Source organism: Aethalodelphis obliquidens, unplaced genomic scaffold, assembly GCF_003676395.1.
Source record: "Aethalodelphis obliquidens isolate GAN/ISIS:26980383/991018 unplaced genomic scaffold, ASM367639v1 scaffold45, whole genome shotgun sequence".
NCBI lineage: Eukaryota > Metazoa > Chordata > Mammalia > Artiodactyla > Delphinidae > Aethalodelphis > Aethalodelphis obliquidens.
This window is the reverse complement of record NW_020837989.1, coordinates 8306385-8322466: the sequence shown is the minus strand read 5'-3', so window position 1 is coordinate 8322466 and position 16082 is coordinate 8306385. Positions and strand designations below refer to the sequence as shown.

At 56.5% G+C, this 16082-nt stretch overlaps 1 protein-coding gene across 7 annotated transcripts in view; it reads right to left on the bottom strand.

Annotated features, from left to right (window-relative positions):
* CAMK2A (calcium/calmodulin dependent protein kinase II alpha) overlaps positions 1–16082 on the bottom strand; it is a 66103-nt gene that overhangs the window by 16268 nt on the left and 33753 nt on the right. For 5 of the 7 annotated variants that reach the window (XR_003427724.1, XM_027081575.1, XM_027081578.1 and 2 more), the window contains exons 7-15: positions 13828–13930; positions 12406–12489; positions 12167–12261; positions 10980–11102; positions 10309–10392; positions 8729–8771; positions 6113–6153; positions 1368–1400; positions 355–403 (exon numbers count right to left, since the gene is read on the bottom strand). Coding sequence is in view for 6 of the 7 variants with exons in the window: in XM_027081575.1 (XP_026937376.1) it covers positions 355–403; positions 1368–1400; positions 6113–6153; positions 8729–8771; positions 10309–10392; positions 10980–11102; positions 12167–12261; positions 12406–12489; positions 13828–13930 (655 nt within the window). In the remaining variant the exon portion in view is untranslated. Of the gene's footprint in view, positions 1–354; positions 404–1367; positions 1401–6112; positions 6154–8728; positions 8772–10308; positions 10393–10979; positions 11103–12166; positions 12262–12405; positions 12490–13827; positions 13931–14612; positions 14737–16082 lie in introns of all 7 variants that reach the window. The other 2 variants (XM_027081580.1, XM_027081577.1) reach the window with 2 other exon arrangements.

The window sequence follows — 16082 nt, the reverse complement described above, 5'->3', positions numbered from 1 at the left end:
ATAATTACTTCAAGTTTTTAAAATCAACTTGTGTTTTTTTTTTAAATCCAAAGACACTGCCAAAGGAAAATGTATACCACTACAATACATTTATGACTTGACTATGTTAATTTTTTCTAATACGTGTTAAAGTCAACACATAACTGCTACCATGAGGAAAGTCCATCCAGGCACCTCACACAGGGAAATGGCACCCCGCTGTGTACCCAGCCTATAAGGAGCCAAAGCGAGGCTCTCTGTAGAGAAACAGGACACAAAGCTGGCCTTGCGGTCCCTTCAGGCCGGAGGCTGTCGGCGAAGGGGGCCTGCCAGGAGGCCCGGGGGCCCAGATGCTGAAGGCAAGACCCCTCCTACCTTTGGTGTCTTCATCCTCAATGGTGGTGTTGGTGCTCTCTGAAGATTCCTGCCAAAGAGAACACGGGAGGTGGTGAGGCCCGCTTGCCAAGCGGGAAGAGGTGTGGTCTGCCTGATGCTGCGGCCCCGTTGCCGTAAGCCTCATGGGCTCTGCCATCCAGATGCTGCACTGAAAACCCTGTCAGACTTCCAAGCCTAAGGAGGGGACGGGCCCAACTAAGCAGGTGGCTGGTGGCTGGTGGCGGGGACGGGGCTGTAAATGAAGGGGTGGATGTGTGGAGAGCCCTGGCCTTTCTGGAAGGGGGTCCTGAGCCCTGTCTGCTTGAGGGAGCAGAGAGGGGGTGTGGAGGGCAGAGAGGCACATGGTGGCCACAGGACGGGGAAGGAGTACACACACTGGCAGGAGAGGAAGAGAGAGACGGGGGGAGGCCCAGTGTGACAGAGGCTGGGCTTTCCAGGGGGAGAAAAACCACACAACTGAGGGAGACAGCAATGGAATCAGAAGAAGAGGGACGTGGGCCACCATGCCACCGCAGGAACCCCTAGACGGTGGCAGGGGCTGGTGGCTCCTCTGCCACCGGCAGGCCCTGGGTAGCCTCACAGAAGCTCAAGAAGGGCCTCTACGGCGCCCGCTACTTCGGCCAAACCAAGCCCCCCAGTGGCCACAACTGACACAAACCAAGTCCTGAGCTGAGCTCCAGAGCAGAGGGCAAGGCGAAGCGAGAAGCCACGGGCTGGATGTGAGATGGGCTTCAAGGCAACCTTCACAGCTGAGGGAGTTCTCAGGTCTACCAGCAGGCTGCTGGCCTGGGTCATGGAGTTGGAGGTGTCAACAGAAACACGCCAACAACACGCACACACAACACACATATTGTCACACGAGGCACACGTACCAAGCACACCCTGAGCACCCTCTCCCCGCCCGGGTTCCCAGTGTAGCCTGCAGGAGCGAGGCAGGAGCGAGGGTTCGAGGCCCAGGATTTACCGGCGTTTGGGAGACGGCAGACACTCACCATTAACTGAACGCTGGAACTGGACTTTCTTTTCTGGAAAAACAAGGAGAAGAGATGGGACAGGAAAAGACACAGCGTGAAAACGGCAGGGAGCCGAGGAACGAACAACAGGGGAGGGGTGGAAGGAGGATGGGCCTCGGGGTCATCCTCTGTGGTCCCTTGCCGGCAATGGCACTGGGACAAGGAGTCAGGGCCACCAGCAGCAGCTGACCTGGCAGGGCCAGGCCTCTCTCAGCCTAGCGTTCTGGGGCCTCGTGCACAGCTGCCTGGGTCTCAACAATCCAACCATCGAGCTGCGGGCTAAGCCTCTCTTGGATCAGGGCTCGCCCTATGCCAAGTTCAGATGGAGGAGGCAAATCCTGGGTCTCAGATACCCGGCGCCTAAGGCCTCCAGAATCCTAAGCTCTTGAAGGACAACAAGGTGCTCGGGTCTGGAGATGAGGCCCAATGTCTCCTCCTAGACTCCTCCTGTGTCTCTGCTGGAAAGACCCCACTCCTAGTTTGGTTGAGTGTCACAGTCACTCAGGAAACTTGTCCAAAATATACATAACCAGACCCCCTGTAAGGAGTCTGATAACTAGGTCTGGGCTGGGGCCTGGGCGTCTTTATTTTAAACACTATCCCCAGGTGATTCCAAAGCAGAGACAGGTGTGGGAACCACTCCTCTAAGTGGCCTCAGAAGTCCTGGTTGTGCCCACAGCTTCCCAGTGACTGGCCTATTCGGCTCCTTTATGCTGATAGAGAGACTGCGGCAAAGGCAGACGCACAGCTGAGCCCAGAATTCGAGTCTTTGGGCCTTGCCATTCAGCCTATTCTAGCTTTGGGGGGATTTGTCATTTCCCCTGTATAATCAACTGTGGAACCAAGGGAAGGAGAGAGGAACATGTAGACTGTCTTCTCCTTCTTTCAGCTCTAAGCCTGGAGTCTTAAAGACTCACACTCATAGGAGGTTACAGGCCAAGACCGACACCTGCATTGAGCAGACAAGAACCTGGGGTCCAGAGACGGGCAGCGATCCACCCAAGGTCGCTCAGCTAGCTACTAGCAAAGAAGAGGCTGGAACCCCCAGTGCAGGCCCTCTCCTCTGTCCAGGTACCCACAGCCTGACGGCTCTTCAAATGCTTATCCTGGAAGCACTTACATCTGAGAGGCCAGGAGGCTCTCCCCTTGCTGCTCTGTGTGGGGAGCAGAGGGGAGACCTGAGATGCCTCCGGGCAGGCCTTTGCCAGTGGGAGGCACTGGATATTCTCCAAGTGTCCTCAGGTCTAAGTCTGGGCTTTCTGACTCCAAGATCCAGGAGCCTCTGAGCGCCAGGAGCCTTAGATCCTATCCTGTCCTCTCCATCCAGGGCCTCTGCATGGAGGTGGCTCACTGGGCATTTCCAGTGTAAGTGCTCACAGCCCCTGCCTCTGCCCCAGCTGGCCCGGGCAGTGTGACTCCGGCAAGGCAGCAGCCTGCAGCCAGCCCCTTCTTCCCTGCCCTGTCCTCCTAGCGTTGGCCTCACTCCTGGCTGGAGCCGGGCCAGGCACAGTGTGTGTTGGAGGGGACAGGCCCACACAGCTCGGCTGTCAGCGGAAACCTGAGGAGCAGCGTGAGGGCCAGGAGTTTCCAGGCGGGACACGAGGAGGCAACACAGAGCAGAGACTGCATCAAATTCGGACGCACAGTGACAGGATGGGACATGGGGGAGAGGGGTCAGGACGCACGGATGGGACACCAACAGGGGGCAGTGAGTGGGGTTGAGGGGTGGGAGCGGTCAGCCCCTCTTCATGAAAGTAGAGGCCTAGGAGTGGCTGGGACCGGGGGCATCGCTTCTTGGTAATAGAAAGACTCGATTTTCCTGAATCACAAAATGATGATGATACTAATAAGAACCCTACACCAATCAGCGTGTTAGTTTCATTTAGAAAGTGAACTGTCACCAAAAGGAGAGTCACATCTCTTAGAACCACGTGAAGAGCATGGTTCTAAGGTGGGCAGGGACGGTAGAAACAGAGGATGGTCAAAGTTAGCCTTGAAAAGCCCTTAAAAGCCCATACAGTACAGTATTGTGTCATATCTTGAACTCCAACCCGCCAGTTTTTCCTCCAGCGTTGGAACCGATCACTGCTTCTTCAGTCAAGCCCCAGGTGGAATCAGTGGTCTGTCTCTAGGGACCAAGTTGTAGTTCCTGCTTTGGCCGAGCACATGTTGGCTACGGGAGCATCACGGTGCGACTCCACCAGGCCCACCCAGGCGGGAGCCTCTCACCAGCCTCCCTGAACACAGCGCTTCTCCTCTTGCACAGATGACGGAACTGATGGCCCAGGTCCCCAAGGGAGGGAACAGTGGGGCCCAGGCTCAAACCCCTGGCTTCTTGACTTGAGGTCCAGTTTCAGTCATAGTAAAAACATGAATGGACCTCCCTCCTCTTGCAGGCCGGGCTCCCCAAATCCTGGGCAAATCCCCCTGGGTTACTCCCGTCTTCCGGCTGGATGTCCCCGCTCCTCCATCCCAAGAAGGGGAGGAGGTTGAGCTGCAGAGAAAGGGTCGGGCCAGGAATAGCCTTTGAGTGTCTCTTCCTCCACACCCAGGCCACCCTGAGAAGTCACTCAGGGTCTGTCCTGTCCTACAGGAAGCAGCAGCAGTTTCTTCAGCTGTGCCCACTGGAAGGCCCTGCAGTGACCAGCCAGAGCCCTGCCACGCTACGAGATGCCCTTGCCCTCAGACAGCCTCCGCCTCCTGGCCTTGCCCAGAGAGGAGCCAGACAAGAGCTTCGTCCCACGACCCAGCCTGAGGGAGGCCCTGACCAGGGCTTTGCCAGGGCTACACCCGAGCGCCAAGCAGACGGCGGCAGCCCTCCCGCAGCCCCTCCTCCTCCACCTACCTGGGCCCCAGCCCACTAGCACCTGTGACCTCTGCCCCATATCCCCCAAATATGATTCTCCCCAGGGGACCCAGTACCCCCAGTGTCTACACACTAGGGCCAGATTGAGCCCCAGCTGCTCCAAGCCTACCCCCCTCCCCCGCAAGTTGCACATCCCTCCATCACCCTTACAAATTGGGAGGGGAGGGGGGTGACTCATGGGTAACCCAAAACAGCAGGTAAGCCAAAACTCAATTCTGGATTCCATTACAGCACTGGGGATGGATGTGTGTCAACTGCATAAACTGGGCTGGCTTTAGATCTGTGTTTTCCAAGTATTTTCTCGAGCAAACTTCAAGAGAAATCTTACCCGAAAGTCCAACACATAAAGCAGAAAAGATACTACTACTGACTAGCATCTCATGAGCATGTATCGCACGCCAGCACCATGCTAAGTCCTCAATGCACAGTATCTTAGTTCATCCTCACAGACAGCCCTGGGAGGTGGGAAACCCGGCTCACCCGTTGCTTGAATGAGGAAACACAGGCTCAGGAGATTCAAATAATGGGCTGAAAGCTCACCCAGGCTCTCTCAACCACTGCGATGGCTGGTCCATGGAGCTGTTCAGGCTGAAGTGGGTGTGAGAAGCCCCCAATCCTCTCTGCTTGGTCTCCCCCTTCCAATCCCTCCCCATCTGCTGCCAGAGGTACCTCCCCAGAACCTTTGGGCTCCAAGGAGTTCCATTTGTAAACCACTGGCTTTGACTGATAACCAAATAATTACATATTCCTCAAGCACCCAAGATGAGAAGGGAAAATGATTTTTTCTTGTTTGTTTGTTTTTAAAGTGGAAATCTTGGAAATCATGGAGTTCACAGCCCTCCCCCCTCCAACTGTACCTATGGGGAAACTCAAGCCCCCAGAGGGCCAAGGGCAGAGAGGAGGGCCATATCCTGGCCTCAGGCAGACAGCCCAGATCCCCTCCCATACCACCCCCCCACCGGCAGACCAAAGCCAGGGGCCTGAGACCCTAAATGCCACTACAAACCAAGCCACGAAGCCACCAGCCCACCTGGGTGGCTGTGTTTGGAAAGCATCCCACACCTTCCAGCGTCCTGGGCACAGCCCAGCCCTGGGCCCCTGGCCAGGCAGGGCTCTGAGCCCAGAAAAAGGCAGGGTCTCGAGAGAGGAGAGTCCGCAAGGCGAGCCAGTGGCAGGGGAGGAGGGAGCTGCAGAGAGTAGGGGACCAGGCAGAAAGTAGGGGACAAGGCCCCAGAGAGCAGAGGGAGAAGAGAGAGGAGGGAGGGAGGGGTCGGTGGGGTGTGGAGGAAAGCAGCTCGGGCGTCAGGGGTGGGGACAGGGCAGGCCTGGGCCGGGCAGAGGAGGGGATTCTTAGCACTGAACCGCAGGCCTCGATGGGGCTGGGTACCTCTGGGTGTCAAAGCCGAGAGGATTGGCTGTCCATCCCCTGCAGGCTTTGTAGGCTGGACTGGGGCGGCGTGCACCGGGTCAGGGGCCCATTCCAGCCAGCCTACACTCGGGAAGGAGGAGGTCACCCCTCATGACATCTCTGTCCCTTCTTTGCACCCACTCACTCACCAGTCCTCCAGAACCGCAGAAATCTCCTTTGACCGGCCCTCATGCCCACCCCAACCCCAGGCCACCTGCCTCTCCCACCCTCTTTCAACCCTCCCCTCCCCCGCCTGCCCCCCGCCAATCCTGGTGGGAGGGTGGGCACCGTAGCCCAGGTCCGGGTCTGGGGATGTCAGGCTGCACGGGTGAGCACATCTGCCCAGAACACCATCGGCAAGGCCTGGCCTCTTGTCCCAGCCCTGCAAGCCGGGCCCTGTGGGCGGAAACGCTGTCAGAGGCAGACCCTGCCGTGCTGGCCGGGACTTACCTTCACACCATCGTTCTTCTTGTTTCCTCCACTCTTCCCGCCTGCAGAGGAGAAAAAGTAGAGGGTTACCAACACCAGGCAGGGCACCAGGGCCCACAGGGCGAGGAAGAGCAACATCCACGGGCAGCGGAGGGCACAGAGCCGGAGCAGCGACGTGGGGAGACCTCCTCCCCTCCCTCTTCTTCCTTCCTGGGCGGCCCTGGGTCTGCCGGTGGCCCGCTGGGTGGGAGTGGGCCTGGGTTCTCAGCAGTCTCAAGTGTGACCCTCTGGCTCCATGGGTTGAGGGAGGTGCCCGATGTGTCCCAGGACCGTGGGATTGCTGTTTCAGTCTGGGGATTCCCTCCAGATCCTGGTCACCACCCGTGCTAGTAGTGGCCAACCTGGAGGCCCGGCTGCCCAGCCCGGGGCTGGACGCTCCCTCCCCGCCCCGGCCGGCTCTAATTTTAGCCCCATGCTGCCGCAGAGGTCATGTGTCAGCCCTGCCTACTCACTCTGGACAGCTGCGAAGCAGCATTTTGCTGGTGATAAGAAGCAGATGCCCCCGCTCTGGGGCCCACCCCTACCAGAGCACCCATCCCCTGCAGAGGCCTCCCTACCCTCAAACACCAGAGCCCCACACTGGGGCTGGCTGTGTCCCTGGTGGCTGGGAAAAGCAGAGCAACAGCTCTCAGGGAGGCCCCACCTGTCATTTCCCATTCCCTTCCTTCTCACCTCTTGGTCAGAGCCCTTGGAGAGGGCATCAGTCAGGAAGTGGGATCGATGACCAGCCCTGTGCAGCCTGACACCTGGCTGCTTCAAACCTCAAGCCAATGGCCTTAAGTTAAAGCAGACAGTATCTATAAAGTGCTTAGCACAGCACTTGACGGGTATGCAGTAGATGCTCAGTAAACGGTAGCCACTGTAAGTCCTTTTCCTGGTGGCCTGGAGAGAGCGAGCTGGGGAGGAGGGGTGGTACTGGACATTGATGCCCCAGAGGCTTGGAGGGTTGGGGCTCACGGCTGCTCCAGCTCCCCAGTCATCCTCACATTTCCACCCATGACCCCTCTCAGGCTCTCATGCAACTTTTCCCTCTTGCAAAATTTCCCTCTTGCAAAGCCAGGCAGGGGTGGGGTTGGGGGAGTACCTCTGGATCCCAAAGCCGAGACGAACGGCCAGCCATCATCATGGGCTTTGTGAGCTAGACCAGGATGCACAGCAGCAGGGAGAGGACTTGCCCCCCAAGCCTCCAAGGAGGCCCCTCTCAGCTCCAGCCCACTATTACGGGACTGTGGGTCCCGTGAAGCCACATATTCTGATTTTCAAGAGAAGTCAGTAATCTGGGATTTGCTATGAAATCTCCTGGTTTTTAAGTGCTGGAAACTCTTGCCAGAAAAAATTTGTTAAACACCACTGGTGCCCCCAAGCACATCGAGAGAGAGAGAGAGAAAGAGAGAGAGAGAGAGAGACAGAGAGAGAGACAGAGAGAGAGAGAGAGAGAGAGAGGGAGAGAGAGAGACTAAGCCATGGGCTCCGTTTTGTGAGCTCTAGAGTTCCCTAGGGGCACTTCAGTTGTTAAAAAAAGACTCTGACTGCCTGGGTGGCTCAGCTTTCAGTTTAAGGAACTGCAGGATCCTTGTCTGGGGAGAGCGTGGGAAGGCAGTCCGGTGTGGTAGGGAAAGCTCGAATCTGAAGTTGCAGGGTCTTCCCAGCCCTGGGTCTCATTCTCCCAGGGGGTTAAATGTGCAGGTGGACCCTCTCAGCAATGCCAGGGCTGTAGCTTCCCAGAGCCGACCCCTTGCGGTGGAGCCAGCCACGTGCCGCAGCAGCTCTAGCTGCCCCAACCAGAGGGTCCCTCGGGTGAGCCTTGCTGTATCTGCTCAACTGCCCCATCCGCCGCCCCGGGCTCCCCAGAGAGCAGCCTCTGGCGGACGCTGGCCGTGGCACTCTCTAACATGCCCAGGGGAGCTTCTTGCTAAGCCCTGATGCTAATCCCCTCCCCTCCTGTCTTCGGGGCCACATGCCACAGGTCACTGGGCATTTCCCGCCTGAACCAGCCCAGGCCGAGGCCAAAGCCTCCTACCCTGGACTCCTTGGTGACCCAGCCTGGTAAGGCACTTGCTCTGGGTCTGGTCACAACTGCACTGAAGGCCTCCCTCTAACAGTGTGACCTGGGGCAAGTCAGAGTGTACCTTCCTGATCCTCTGTTTCCTCACTCAGAAAACAGGGATGGCGATCACCTTGTCACAAAGACCACGTGAGTGAAAGCAGGGCGCTGCTTCATAACTGTGGGGAACAGGAATACTGCTACTCCCTGGGCCTGGGCCAGTCCCTCCTGGACCTGGACCCTGACATCTGTGAGGCCCTCCCCTCTGGCCGGCCCAGCCTGAGAACCCCAGCACTGCTGTGAGGTGGGGGAGCCAGACTTAACCTCTAACCCTTCCTGGTGGGCCCTTGGCTGGATGACCTTTGACCTTTACTTCTGCAGGTTTGCATCAGGTGAGCTAAGTCCCCAGTCACGGGGTCCCCTACAGCCCCCCTCTCTCCAGGCCCTCTGGCCTGAGGGCACCAGATACCCCATACGGCAATGCCCCTACCTCCTGCAGGATGTATTTGGAAATCTGAGGTCCTAGCACCTACCGGAGAAGTTCCTGGTGGCCAGCATAGTGGTGAGGATAGCTCCCTGCAACAGATAAGAGGAGGGGGTTTGGGGGAGAGGAGGCCGGAGGTGAGGGCAGAGAGGAGAGACAGAGAGATGGAAGGGGAGTGGGGAAGGAGAGGCAGGTGCTCCATTCAGACACAAAGCCAAAGCCTTCTGCCCCTTGCCGTCCATTCCTCCGTTTCTCTCACCCCACAGCCCCGAGACCACCCCCAACTCCCTGGAGAAGGGTGAGGCAGGGGTGAGCTAGGCCTTAGCTGGCACTGCTCTGGGTACACGGCCATCCTAGGAGTAGATATTAATAGATTCCACCGGCCTGGCCAGAGCTGGTGGCTGTGTCCGGGACACCTGTCCGTGGGGCTCCTAAAGGCCAAGGAAGTTTCCTGACGGGGCAAGGACAGTAGACTCTGCACCCCTTGGTCCCCCCCGTCTCTCCACCCTCTGCCTAGGGCACTCAGCTCCTCACTCCAGTACTAGCTCGCCCCTCTGTGGCTCCTGGGTTTGGAACACTGGGTTAATGAGGAAAAACCCTCCTCTGTCAATGGAGGGGCTGGGGACCAGTGGCCCTCCTGGTTCTAATTGCTGTCTGATTTGAACACTCTCTGGGTCTGACAGTCCATGATTTTAAGACTCCCTGACTCTGACATTTTGAGACTTCTTCTGCGACAGCTCTCACTGCGGGGTTGGGGGTGAGACGCAATTCTCCTGGCATCATGCTGGCCAGCACCCCGTTGGCCCCTGTCCCCGTCCTGAGCCACCACGCCAGGCCTGGGAGCAGTTGGTGAGGAGGTTCCGAAGCAGCCAGGGCCTCAGCATCTGTCACTCAGCATGTGGATGGCTTTTCTGTCCCGACCAGCTGGGGACCTCTTGGTTGCCCTTCCTACCTGCTCACGGGGTCCCTGGCAAGGTCTAGGCCAGGAGGTGTCACGGCCCTGAGAACACACAGACCTGCTGAGTGGCTGGCAGCTTAGGGCCCACCTGGGCCACAATGTGGCCTCCTTGGAGCCACAGCCCCTGTCTAGTCCCTCGGCCACTCCTCTCCAGTGCTTGGCAGCTGGGTCTCTCACCCCCACCACGGTCTCCTGCCCAGTCCCATGTCACCCCCGGAAACTTCTCCCAGCCACGCCGAAGCACTTGCAGTCCCCCTAAGGGGTCATGCTCACGCCTCCAGACTTCTGCACAGGCCTTTCTCTGTGTCTGGAACATCTGCCCAATCTGTCTCTATACTGTTAATACCTGCTTATCCTTCGGGATCTCAGCTGAAATGACACTTGCCCAGGAAGGCTCCTGGGATCCTTCCCATGGCCTGCTCCATGGCCCTGCTATGCACTCCCACAGCCTCAGGGCATGTGGTCACAGCACTCACCACTGCCCCATAACGTCTCCATCACTCGTCTGTCCTCACCGCTGCTCACTGCCCAGCCCAGGCAGCCGGCGTTCAATAACACTTGTTGACTCAACAAAGGAAAGAACTAGTGAGCGGGTCTCTTGGCCACTGCAGAGACCCAGGCCAAGCTACTCCCACAGCCGGGGGGCATGGAGGGTGAGGACCTGCTGTTACCTTCAGTTTTCTCCTGGCGTTGAACTTCTTCAGGCAGTCCACGGTCTCCTGTCTGTGCATGCAGGAGGCCACGGTGGACCGGTGCTGAAGGGAGTGGGGGAGAGGTCTGTGAGCGGAAGGCAAGCCCTCCCTCCCCCTCCAGAGTATCCTATGGATGTGGTTGCCATCTTGGGGGGATGATTTTTTTGTTCTAGGGGATGGTATAAACATCCTGGCGGGGCTTCCCTGGTGGCGCAGTGGTTGAGAGTCCGCCTGCCGATGCAGGGGACGCGGATTTGTGCCCCGGTCCGGGAGGATCCCACGTGCCGCACAGCGGCTGAGCCCGTGAGCCATGGCCGCTGAGCCTGCGCGTCCGGAGCCTTTGCTCCGCCACGGGAGAGGCCACAGCAGTAAGAGGCCCGCGTACCGCAAAAAAAAAAAAAAAAAAAAAAAAAAATCCTGGCAATGGACATTCAAAGCCAGTAACACCCCCAGTCATTGTGCCAACCCAAAAGACCTCCCACTTGCCACTCTGCCCCTGAGAACAACAGTGGGGCCGGTGTCTCTTGGATTAAGCTCCGTCGGCCCCGTGCTGGGCCCTCAGGCCCAGAGGCAGGGGCCAGGCCTTCACAGGGGCCTTATTCCTGAGGTCTGGAGGGGCTCCCAGGAGGGGCCTCGCTGAGGAAGCTCACCGAGATCCAGGGGTGCTTGAGGGCCTCGGCGGCCGTGATGCGTTTGGATGGGTTGATGGTCAGCATCTTGTTGATCAGATCCTTGGCTTCCGGGGTGACGGTGTCCCATTCTGGTGACGGGAACTGGAAGGGGCAGAGGGGCCAGGTTTGCCCAGCCTACCCCAGGCCACCCCTGCGATCCCCCAGCCCCTGACTGGCAGGGGAGCAGGCAGGGGTCCTAGTGTCCTTCTACTCGGGCGTCCACAACCAGGAAATGGCGCAGGGTCCCCTGACCCCAGGACAGATCAGAACAACGGCCGGGGAAAGGAGGCCTCCCTCTGCCCTTCTGGAGCTGTGCCTTCTGTGCAAAGCAGCCAGACAGTGGGTAGAGCCCAGACTTCAAAATCAGAAGTTTGGGTTCAAGTCCTGGCTCTGCCTCCTGGGCTGTGTGAGCTTGGGCAAGTCATGGGACCCCGAGAGATGTTGTGAGGATTGAATACGATATAGAACACGTAGCATATAGCTCAATAGGCATCAGCCATGCAGAAAAGCAGTACAGCTGGGTTGTTAGAAGCATGGACACTAGAGCCAGACTGCCCGGGTTTAGATCCCAGCTCTACCGTTTCTTAGCTAAGTGGTCTGGGCATTTATTTAACCTCTTTGTGCCTCAGTTTCCCTATCCGTAAAATGGGGGTAACAATAGTATCTGTGTCATGACTGGTGTGAGGATTAACTGGAGTAATATATAGAAAGCATTTAGAAGACTGCTATATGTGTTAGTTATTATTACTATTTGTATATACAATATATAATATGTGTGTATGTGTGTGTACATATATCTATATATTTATGTATGTATCTATCTCTCTATACATAGAGAGAGAACCTGGTTCCTGGGGCCTGCCCCCTGGCCTCTCACACCACGTTGGTGCTGCTTCTGCCCTCTGGGGCCCCATGGACTAAATCCCATCCCTTAAATGCCCAAGTCATTAGGCACTGCCAGCTCATGGCCTGGCCCCAGTCAGCCCTCAGGCTCTACCTGCTGTTCACCCCATCCCCATCCCGTAGCTAGAGAGTGGCAGGAGGCCTAAATGGGCTGGGAGGGTGGGACAGGGTCATCCTCGGGTCTCTGGCCTCACTGGACATTGGCTCTCACTGGATGGGGCCCAGGGGATGACAGGGAGGCTGGAGACAGGAGCAACACTCACATCATAGGCTCCAGCTTTGATCTGCTGGTACAGGCGGTGCTGGTCCTCATCCCAGAACGGGGGATACCCAACCAGCAGGATGTACAGGATGACCCCTGAGGAGAGAACCAGTAGACCTTCAGCCTCATGAGGAGTAGTGATGGGGGCGGGCGGTGGGGAGGAGAACGATGGGAAAGGAGAGACAGGGCACCAGAGGGTCAGGCAGCCAGGAGGACTAAGGGGCCTTTGGATGGACTCACCACAGGCCCACAGATCCACAGGCTTCCCGTACGGGTCCTTCCGCAGCACTTCTGGGGAGAGGTATCCGGGTGTTCCTGCGAACCCTGCTCCCCAGACACACAGACAGGCAGACATACACAGAGAGGTTGGCAAGTAAGTAACCCGGAACAAGATCCTGCTGGAAGAGGGATGAGGTTGCCCTGGAGATGGGGAAAATGGCCCCTGCCCCCAGAGCCGGCCAAAGGCTGGGAGCCCTGGCCTGGTATGATACCAACGACTCTAGACCAAGGTGGACGAGGACGGAGTATACCTGTCACCACGCACCCCCAGCACCGAGAGCCTCACGGCAGAGTCATTGATCCATCCCAGGGTCCTGCCTCAGAGTCACAAACGTCTAGCACAACGCTCCTGGCAACCACTACCAATCAATTGCTGGTGGCTCTAGAGGTGAAATGTCCTTGCCTGTCAGGTCCAGGCTGAGCTGAACCCTCATGCACTCCCCACCCCTTCCAGGAGCTGGTCCTGGGATGGCAGAAGGCCTGTCCCCAACATTGGCTTTGCCCTAAGTCACTTAAGTAGGTCTCTTTTTCTTTTGAGCCTCAGTTTCCTCATCCATGAATAACGGATTAGGGATTCCTATCTTAAACACCTCCCAGCACTGTTGGGAGGATTCGTTGAAATCATGGACACCCAAAATGCTTTAACGAGTCATTGTGACAATAGTTCCTATTTAATGAGTGTGTGTGCTCAGCAGGGCTGAGAACTTTCTACGCCTGATCTCATTTAATCCTCACACCACCCCAAGGAACATACTATTATTATCCCCATTTTATAGATAAAGAAACAAAGGCTCAGGGAGGTGAAATGACTCACCCAAAATCATATACCTTGTAAGTAACAGAGTCAGGATTTGAACCCAGAGCTCTGGCTCTTAACCACTGATCAACATTTCCCACTAAAAAGTAACCCCAGATAGCTGAAAGGACTCAATTATGCCAAAATCTCAGAGCACACTGGATCGTCTGAGCTTAAATCCTGGCTCTACCTCTTTTCATCTCCCTTGACAACTTTTCTTAGTTTCTTAGCCTCTGTTCCTCATCTGTAAAATCAGGATAATAATCTAGCCCCCAGGCTGTTAGGGGAACTCACGGAAGCCCCTAGCCAACAGTGCCGGATGTGCGTGTGAAGAAGTCACATACTGTTTTTTTTTTTTTTTTTTTCACATACTGTTTTAATGACAACCATGTCCCTGCATCAGGCCCCCAGGGAGCTAGGGTGGGTGACCCCCACTGACTCAGAAGCTGCAGGGAGGGGGGCTCTGCTCCCTGAGCCCCAGATGGGGCAATAGCCACCTCCTCTGCTGGGGCAGAGGCTTCCTAGCGGCTGACGTGTCAACTCAAGGCTGGCCCCCAATACCCCTGACATCCCCTGCCCCTACTCACCAAACCATGCCTGCTGTTCCCCCTCCACCTCTATGGCCAGGCCAAAGTCTGCCAGCTTCACTGCAGCGCCCTTGAGCTTGGAGGCAAGCAACAGATTCTCCGGCTTCCCAGGACCAGAGAAAAGAGGGAAAGGGGGAGAGGAAAAAGCCAGAGGACAGTGAACAGATTCAGAACCTCACCTCTGCAGCTCTGGGCTTACAGGAGGAGCAGCTGAGCGACCCAGAGGCACACCGCCCACCCCCCACCCCCAGCCCCAAACACAGAACCCTGAGCTTCCCAGAGAGGGGACTACCCCACTGTAGCCCTCCACCTTCTGCAATAGGAAGACCCTTCTTCAACCTGCCAACCCCTCCTTCCCCTTCCCTCAGAGTTTGGTTCTGGGGCTGAGGTGGGGGTGGGGCAGCGGGGAAACAGCCATCACCACAATAAGGAAAAAGAAGCAAAATTTATTGTGCTTCCACTATGTGCCAGCCCCTGGGCTCAGGGTTTTGCATACATCATTCCATTTATTATCTCAACAACCCTTTGGGGTAAGCATTATTATCTCCATTATCCACAGTGGCCTTCTTACATCCCCTGAAACAGCCACGCTTGTTCCCACCTCAGGGCCTTTGCACTTCCTGCTCCCCCTGCCTGATTTGCTCTCCCTCCGTGCGTCACAGGTTTGGCTCCTTCTCATCATCCAGCTCTCACCTTCATGTCACCCCCTCCAAGAAGCCCTCCGTGGCTACTCTATCTAAAGGAGGAGTCCCCAGGTATCTTCTGTCTTAGCTCCTTGTTGTTACCTTCATAGATCTCATCACAATTTCTAATGTGTTTTCCCATCTGTCTATGTGCTTGTTCATTATCCGTCACCTCTGTACAATATGAGTTTCTTATGTGTTCTGTCCACCAATGTATCACCAGCACCTAAAACAGTGGGCGGCACATAGCAGGCACTTAAGTATTTATCACATGTATAAAGATGAGGAAACTGAGGTTCAGAGAGGTTAAGTGACTTGACTGAGATCACACAGCTAGTAACCGATAGAACCAGATCGAGGCATAGTCTGGCTCCAGAGCCGTGCTCTGAACCACTCTAGGCTGAGAGATGTGGGGCCTCCTATGTGCCACCTGGCCTGTGGGGCATGAAGGCTGTCATCTTCTGCTGGGTCTGGAAGACAGGAAATCCCCCTCCTCAGGGCAGAGAGGTATTAAAAGTAGGAACTTTTCGGTTAGAAAGCCCTAGCTTCTGTTCCCAGTGCTGCCACTTCTATGCTGTGGAACTTAGGCAAATTCTTTCACCTCTCTGAGCTTGAGTCTCCTCTCCAAAATGTGGGGATAATGCTTACCTCGTGGGGTGGCATATGGATTAACTACGATAGTCCCTGTAAAGCACTTCGCAGCGGACTACAAATGCTTGATAAGTATCAGTGCTCATATTTTTTGTTTGGGGAGGAAGAGCGGGGGCTCCGAGTCCCTGAAGACAACTAGTTTCTTCTGACCCCCTTCCCTACTGGGACTTCCGAGGAGTCCCACACCTGACCTTTCACTGCCCCAAACTAGGCAGGATGCAAACAAGTAGAGCTCCTTCTGCCCCTCGTTAAGGCCTCTTTGGTCCTCTGGGGACAGTGTTCCCAACACGTCCTGGGTCTCAGTAGCTGTCCTGCCCTGATTTGATGAATGCGCCACTAATTAATCTATCCGGAATGGCCTAAATTTGTGCTGCCTCTCCCTGTTCCTCCTCTCATGCAGGGGCTATGGTTATAATGGGAACAGGCCCTCGGGGAAACCTGCCCTGCAGTCTGACCAGAGACTCTCTGCGTGCACACTTGCCTGCGGGTCTAGACTGAGACACTGGGAGCTCACCTGGGCTCAGGTGCAGAGCCACAGATGGCTCGTGACAGTCAGAGGTGAGCAGGGGTTCTGGTCAGAGCACTGCACCCCAAAGAGGGACCTGGACTGACTGCAGGATGCCCAGAGAGGGTACCCGGGATGAGGAAGGCCTGGAAATCCCATCCTAGGGGGGAATGGAGGAGAACAGCCCGCAGAAGCCTGAGGAACTGCTACAAAGCCACTCACGTGCCTCCAGGGTGCTCTGAGCAGGAGGCCTGACCTCTGTGTGGCCCCAAAGGGTAGACCTGGGGTTCACAGGCGAAGCCCCACAGTGGGAAAGATTGAAGGAGCATTTCCTAGTAGTTCAAGGGGCTACCCCATAAGAAGTGAATTCATAGTCACTGAAAGTCAAAAAGCAGAGGTTTGATGGACACCTGGCA